At 53.4% G+C, this 7,107-nt stretch overlaps 1 protein-coding gene across 1 annotated transcript; it reads right to left on the bottom strand.

Annotated features, from left to right (window-relative positions):
* Positions 1-497: 497 nt before the first annotated feature.
* On the bottom strand, positions 498-4,378 carry PCDHAC2 (protocadherin alpha subfamily C, 2). Its single transcript, XM_048515545.1, has 2 exons — positions 1,845-4,378; positions 498-600 (listed from the first exon to the last, which is right to left on the bottom strand). Exons 1-2 carry the CDS (start codon positions 4,368-4,370, stop codon positions 565-567), a joined length of 2,562 nt encoding a protein of 853 aa, XP_048371502.1. The 5' UTR covers positions 4,371-4,378; the 3' UTR covers positions 498-564.
* Between the last annotated feature and the right edge of the window lie 2,729 nt (positions 4,379-7,107).

A 7,107-nucleotide genomic window follows, 5' to 3' on the forward strand; every position in this document is an offset into this window, starting at 1 on the left:
TCTCGAAAAGGTTCGCCATCACTGCTTTAAAGCCTATAATACTCTTTTGCCAGTCGCTCGATGTTCCTGGATAACAAACTCATGAGTGGGTGATCGACAGAACAATGAACTGGGACGGAGGATTGTTGCCTGCTAAAAACTGTATACAGATTCAAACAGCTATTTAGCCTAAGTTTTCCAGATGCCTGACTTTTGTACCTCCATTGTTCAGTGGTTCCTGGGGCAATTTCTCTAAATCAGCACTGTAAGAATTTTCTGTGAATTGGGGAAGGGGAAAAATTAATGCAATATGCAGGAAAAATTTCATTTCTCTTTAAGATTCAAATCCTACAGATATTTGTTTGGGAGTTCAGTTTTACTGGGAAGTTACTTCTAGTAATTGTGTTCAGCACCATGATAAGAATTATCTAAATGAGCGTTTCACCAAGCATTTTCTCTGAATTTCAGTCAAATGTCTCCAATTTCATTTCCGAAGTTAAAACAGTTCATGGCAAGCTGGCATTCAGTCCTCAGTTGGCTGTCTATCAGACTTGGCCCATTAAAACCATCCCTGGAATTTCCTTGCTAGTTCTCAGAAACTGCTAATTTGGCACACAAGACCTGTTCCAAAAAGATGTCACAGAAATATGTTCAAAGTTGGGGGAAGGGAGATGCTGGAGAAAAAAAATATATCAAAACAAACTGTCTTCTCACTGTTTAATTTGTATTTGGCTCGCCTTCCAGGAATAAACAAATTTAACACTTTACTGGATTTTCCCCCCTGAAGAAACACACTGTAGCCCACACAGAAGAGCACAAGTCATCTTTTTCCAAGCGCATAACTCAATCCTCATGTGAATATTTCTGGTAAATCATATCCACCTTTCTACGAACTCTGAGCAGCCTCATTTACACCAGGCATCATTCTTTATTAAACAGAATCAGAAACATCTACCTAGCCAAACACACAAAAATGTATTCCTTGTTCATGTTCAGAAGCACACTAGGCATGTCTAAGGTTTGTTTATAAACTGAAGCACGGGCTTGAATTTTTAACCACATACCCATCTATCTGCATATGCACAGAATAAGTTACAAAGAGGGAAACAGAACAGCTTCTGGGTCACTATAGGAAAATACTGCAGCATTCTATGGTTCAGTATTTACTGAAAATACTATGATTAGATAAGGACGAGCCATTTTCAACCGCACAGCGTCAGAGAACAGACTGCATTACTGCAAGGGCACAGTCATCTGGCAAAGGGGATCAAGAGATCTGTCACTTGCTGGTTTGCCAGAAAAAGACAGGAAGTAGAAAAGAAGGAACAGGAGGAGGAAGTATCTCTGCGTAAGAAGCAAAAATAACATCATTTGCCCTCAAATCACATCACTAAAACATCAAATATATGTTACTGGTGACAGTGGAACAGAGAAGAAAAATTATTTCCACCTGTTACTCAATGGAATTGATTATCAGCTCCTATTCGGCTTTGAGATCCTCCTCCACCCCAACCCCAGCCAATGTTTGAACAGTCATATAATGTTGTCTTAGTGGGTAATCCGTTGGAATTGACCTGCTGCGAAGGTGGCAGGACAAACTAATCTTAACCTGATTTTGAGATTAGGAGGAGAAGAACTTTCAAATACCCAGAGCAATGTGAAACCTGATCAGGTTTACCAGATGGAGAGAAAAGCCCCGGGCTTAGCTCAGTATTGAACGACACACCTGCCAGTTCTTCCGGCTATCATCATTCTACTGGTTTGTCACCGTAGAAACCCTGGCGCAACTCCCAACCCGTTACAGCTACAAGTGGCGGCCGGCTGACAGAATATGTCTAATACGCACATGATGATTCAGTCCTCACCTCATTTGGAGTAATGGGCTCACTCTTCAGTACGATCAAGTTTTGAGAGCTCAGCCCGCTCTGCCCGGTCAGATGCCTGTCTGTCAACACAGCCGGGGAAGCCATCCCTGTTGGGCCTCCGGTATTGTAGAACATGAAGGTGTCGCTACCCGACCCGTCTGTCAGACAGGCTTTATAGCAGTAAGTCTTGGAGAGAGACCCATTGCCCCGCACTTCAATGAAACGGGGCTGTACTTTCAAGGTAGGGGGCAGCCTGGTGTCCGGGTGGTTGTTTGCCTGCTTGTACGTTTCGGCAGGGAATCTTTTTCGAGGGGTCCCACAGAACCCTCCACAGCAGGAGCTGCCACGGGTGACGTATCCATAGCACTTGATCACTGTGAGGACCAGAACGGTCAAGAGAAAGACGAAGGAGACAGAGCTCAAAGCGATGATGAGATAAACAGTGATTTCTGAGTAATTTCTGGAATCCTTCACGTGCCTTCGGGTATCGGGAACAGTTCTGGAAACTCGATCTACCACAGCAACGATTATAGACACAGAGGAAGACAGCAGAGGCTGTCCGTTGTCTCTCACTACAACAGTAATGTTGATGGTGTTTGTGATGTCCTCCCCCAATTTGCGAGTTGTCCTAATTTCCCCACTGTGAGCATCCACTTGAAAGACATCCTCAGCTGATGTCTGGGCAAGGTGGAAAAACAGCCAAGCGTTCTGCCCAGAGTCTGCATCAAGGGCTATGACTTTTGTGACCAAGTAACCTGCGCCGGCCGAGCGAGGGATCATCTCCACCACCGCCGAGCCATTGACTGAGGTAGGGTACAGAATCTGGGGTGGGTGGTCGTTCTGGTCCACCACATAGATATGAACAGGGACCGTACTGCTGAGGGCTGGCACCCCGGAGTCCTGGGCCTTGACGACAATGTGGAACTCTCTCAACTTTTCATAGTCAAAGGAGCTGGCGGCGTAAAGGGTGCCGGTGTCCGGCTGAATTGAGACGTAAGAGGTCACGGGCAGCCCTTCAATCTCTCTGTTCAGCAGGGAGTAGGAAACAGAGGCGTTTTCATCGGCATCGAGGTCAACAGCCTTGGTGCGGCAGAGGGAGACCCCAAGGGCATTGTTTTCCGGGATGTAAACAGAGTATTGGGGCTCTTCAAAGCGGGGAGGATTGTCGTTGACATCCAAGACGTCCACCTGGATGACTCTGTGAGAAGTCAGGGGAGGGACCCCAGCATCTGTGGCTGTGATGGTGATGTTGTAGGCGGGGGCCTTTTCCCGGTCCAGGTGGCCCACCGTGACCAGGGTGTAGGAATTTTTGAAGGAATTGAGCTTGAAAGGCAGGTGGGCAGGAGAGCTGAGAGTCACCTGCCCATTCTGGCCAGAGTCCCGGTCAGTGACGCTCATTAAGGCCACCACGGTGTCGGGATGGGCATCCTCAGGCACGGGGCTGTACAAGGAGGTCAGCACCACCTCCGGGGCGTTGTCGTTGGCATCCACCAGGTCCACCAGCACTTTGCAGTGTCCGGCCATGGGGACAGAGCCACTGTCCGTGGCTTGGGCATAGATCTCATAGGAAGGAGCTTCCTCGTAGTCCAAAGTGGCGTTCACTTTCACCTCCCCGGACGCCTGGTCGATGGTGAAGAGCCGCTGCAGTTGCTGCGGGGTGTAGCCGCTGAAGGAATAGCGCACCTGGCCGTTGGAGCCCTCGTCCGGGTCGGAGGCGTTGAGGGTCACCACCAGCGTGCCGGGGGCGGCGTTTTCCAGCAGCCGGGCCGTGTAAGTCCCGCGGTCGAACTGCGGGGGGTTGTCGTTGGTGTCCAAGACGCGCACGGAGAGGCGCGCCGTGGCCGACTTGGGCGGCTGGCCGCCGTCGAGGGCGGTGAGCACCAGCTGCTGGAGGGGGCTCTGCTCGCGGTCCAGGGCCCGGAGCAGCACCAGCTCCAGGAGTTTGCTGCCGCGCTCGAAGCCGCGCCGGTCCAGGGCGAAGTACTGGTTGGGGCTGAGCCGGTAAGTCTGCACCGAGTTGGTGCCCACGTCCGGGTCGTGCGCGCCCTCGACGGGGAAGCGGGCGCCCGGCACGGCCGACTCGCTGAGCTCCAGGCGCGCCTCCGGGCTGGGGAAGCGGGGCGCGTTGTCGTTGACGTCCAGCACCTCCACCTCCAGGCCGTGCACTTCCACCGGCTGCTCGATGACCAGCTCCAGGGCCAGCGAGCAGGCCGGCGGGCCCAGCGGGCACAGCGCCTCCCGGTCCATGCGCTCCTTCACCAGCAGCAAGCCGCGGCCCAGGTCCAGCGCCAGGTACCGCCGGCCGCTGCCCGAGCTCAGGCGGGCGCCCCGCGAGGCCAGAAGGCCGGGCTCCAGGGCCAGGTCCGCCGCCACGTTGCCCACCACGGCGCCCCGCGGCAGCTCCTCCTGCACGGCGTAGCGCAGCTGGCCCCCGACGGGCCCCGGCCGCGGCGCCAGCCACAGCAGCAGCAGCACCGGCGGCAGCCAGCCCAGCGCCCGGGGCCCGCAGCCGGCCGGCGCCTTCATGGCCGGGGGGCGAAGGGGGGCAGCCCCGGCCCCGACGGCCAGAGACGCGCGCAGCCGCCCGTCCGCCCCGCGGGGCGCATCGAGTCCCTGGAGCCGCCGCAGCCGCCCCGCCGGCTCCTCATGCCTCCTCCTGGCCGGGGCGGGCCGGCCGGCCCCGCTCCCCTCTCGTCCTCCGCCTCCTCTTTCTTCCGCAGGCTGACGCGGGGGCTCCCAACCAAGTCCTGCCGCCTCCGCTGCTCTTCCTGCCGGGCGGCCGCGCTGGGAGGGGCCGCTGAGCTCCGGCCCGGCTGACTTTCAGCACCTGATCTCTGGACAGCTCCCTGGCGGAGGCGCCAGCCGGCCGCGGTCGCCTCAATCCACGTCCGCTCGAGGGGAGGCGAGGGGGCCTCTGCCCATGTCAAAATCGCCCCCAAGGCAAACCAGCTCCCCCTCCTGACTGGTTGGTGGAAGGGGGGGTGGGGGTTGGAGCAGCCCTGCCACCGGCGGCACCCGCGATCCCCGTAGGAAAGCAAGTCTGTTATGGAGGGAGGAGCCTTAGGTAGAAGAACGCAACAAATGGTTTCTCTCCACCCTCAGGGAAGGAAATGAGCCATGGGGGGGGGGGGGGGGGCCAGGCGACGTAGCTGCTCGATCTGGCAGGCCTGGGGCCGGCCTGCTCTCCAAGGCTCCAGGAGGCAAGGAAAGGCTCCCCCCCCCCATGAAAATGGATACCAGTCTTTTAAAATGTGGCCACCCCACAGCCACAACAGTGTGTGAGTTACAGGAGCCCTGGGGAAAGGCTGCTGAAATGAACAGAGCTCACAGGCCAGGAGGTGGGGGAAGGGGGGGCACAGCTGCGTCAGAGTCCTTGGAAGGCTGCTCAAGAAGCGCTGGTGGCAATGATCGATGATGCTGAGTCATGCTTGTCATGCCTTTGTTTTTTGGCCGGGTATTAACATTCGCAGCGCCGCCCATCCCCATAGAAGAACAGGAAAGGTCTTTTTCAGGGCACCTTTTCCTCGCCTCCCCTTTTCCTCGCCAACGTCTTCAGGCCCCTGCAGTTCAAAGAGAACTTTACCGGCAGGATTAAGATGTTGTTGAACTTGGCAATTTAACTCCTTGAATTATACAGGTGGCTTCTGCAATGGGCAGGCTCCTGAATTTCTACAATCACAATGTTTGTAAAATTAATAATGGATCACAATGTTTCAGTAATAGGTAAAGTTTCCCCTTCAGTCATGTCCGATCCTGGGGTACCACTCTGATGAGTGATTTCATAGGCAAGCCTCTTTTGTGGTAGTTTGTCATTGCTTTCCCTGGCTATTCTTTACCCCCTAGCTATGAGCTAGGTACTCATTTACCGACAAGGAAATGGATGAATGGCTGAGTTGACCATGAGCCAGCTGCCAGGATATCTGACCCACAGGGGGCTCAAATTCCTGACCCTCAGGGGGCTCAAATCCTCAATTTATGTGGAGTGGCAGTGCAAGCACTTTAGCCAAATTTCAGTGCCGCTGACAGCTCCTGTGTTTCAATAATAAATGGGTGCAAATTCTGGAAATGAAGAAATAATAGGCAGGGTCCCACATTTGCCAAGTTTGTTTTCTATTCAGCTTGGATCCGTTGCCCACAGTTTACACACCACAATGCCGTATCCATCCAATACAGAAAGACAACTCCCTCCAAACCTGTGTCCTCCTCCATGTAAACCCTCATTTTCTCCTTGAGTCTATGTGCCAACCCTTAAACTGCCCAGATTCCTACACTGAATATCCTAGGCAGGGAATATTTCCACCTGTGTTTTTTGCCCCATAGATCCTTCATGTTGTTTGCTTGGAGGTTGAGTTTATTCTCAATAAAATAGGTGATCAAACACAACAGCTTGTTGGACTTACTCAGACAATGCCTAATATACACAGGGTGTGTGGGCCACTGTCAGATGCTGAGCCCCCTCCCTAACCGGGGTGGGGGGGTCACAACCAGATGACAGTTCCCTCCCCACCCCAGTTGGATGAGCTACCAATGACTACCACAATAAGCAGATGCACACATTTCACATTCAAAAGGTTGCCTGATAAAAGGATGGAAGGGATTCATTTTAAAAGTAAACTATTACCGGTAATGAGCCCAGTACCAACATTAGATCAGTTCTCTGAAGCCAGTGAGGTGCAGTGGATATGAGTGGGGGACTCTAATCTGGAGGACTGGGTTTGATTCCCCACTTCTCCACATGCAGCCTGCTGGGTGATCTTGGGGCAGTCACGGTTTGTTTAGAACTCTCTCAGCCCCGCCTTCTTCACAAGGTGCCTGTTGTGGCACTGGGCGGGAGGGGGCGGGAGAGCCGGTTAGCTGCTTTGGGACAGGATATAAAAACCAATTCTTCTACTACTTAGGATAGTTTCAAGGCTTGATCACAATGTTTTAATGTCCATAACATGAATCTTGCCAAAGAGCCTGCCCAGGTTCTCGCCAGGGTTGTGAAACCAGGGCCTGGCCTGTGCCATTTCTGTCTGTAGGTGGAGGTTCACAGGATCACTCTTCCATACAAAATAAATTCCCCTCCACTCAGGGCGATTTCCCACTGGCGATTAATCGTGGGATAGTCATCCGAAATATCCAGGTTTCCTCGCGATCTCCCCACTGCCGAACCACGGAACACAGATCAGTCCCATTTCTGGACCTCCCGCTCTTATCATGGGATTTTCCTGAACCTGCTTGTATATGCACCTTTTTGAAAAAAACACCCCAATGGGAGCTA

The sequence above is a fragment of the Sphaerodactylus townsendi genome, linkage group LG14 (assembly GCF_021028975.2).
Source record: "Sphaerodactylus townsendi isolate TG3544 linkage group LG14, MPM_Stown_v2.3, whole genome shotgun sequence".
Taxonomy (NCBI): domain Eukaryota; kingdom Metazoa; phylum Chordata; class Lepidosauria; order Squamata; family Sphaerodactylidae; genus Sphaerodactylus; species Sphaerodactylus townsendi.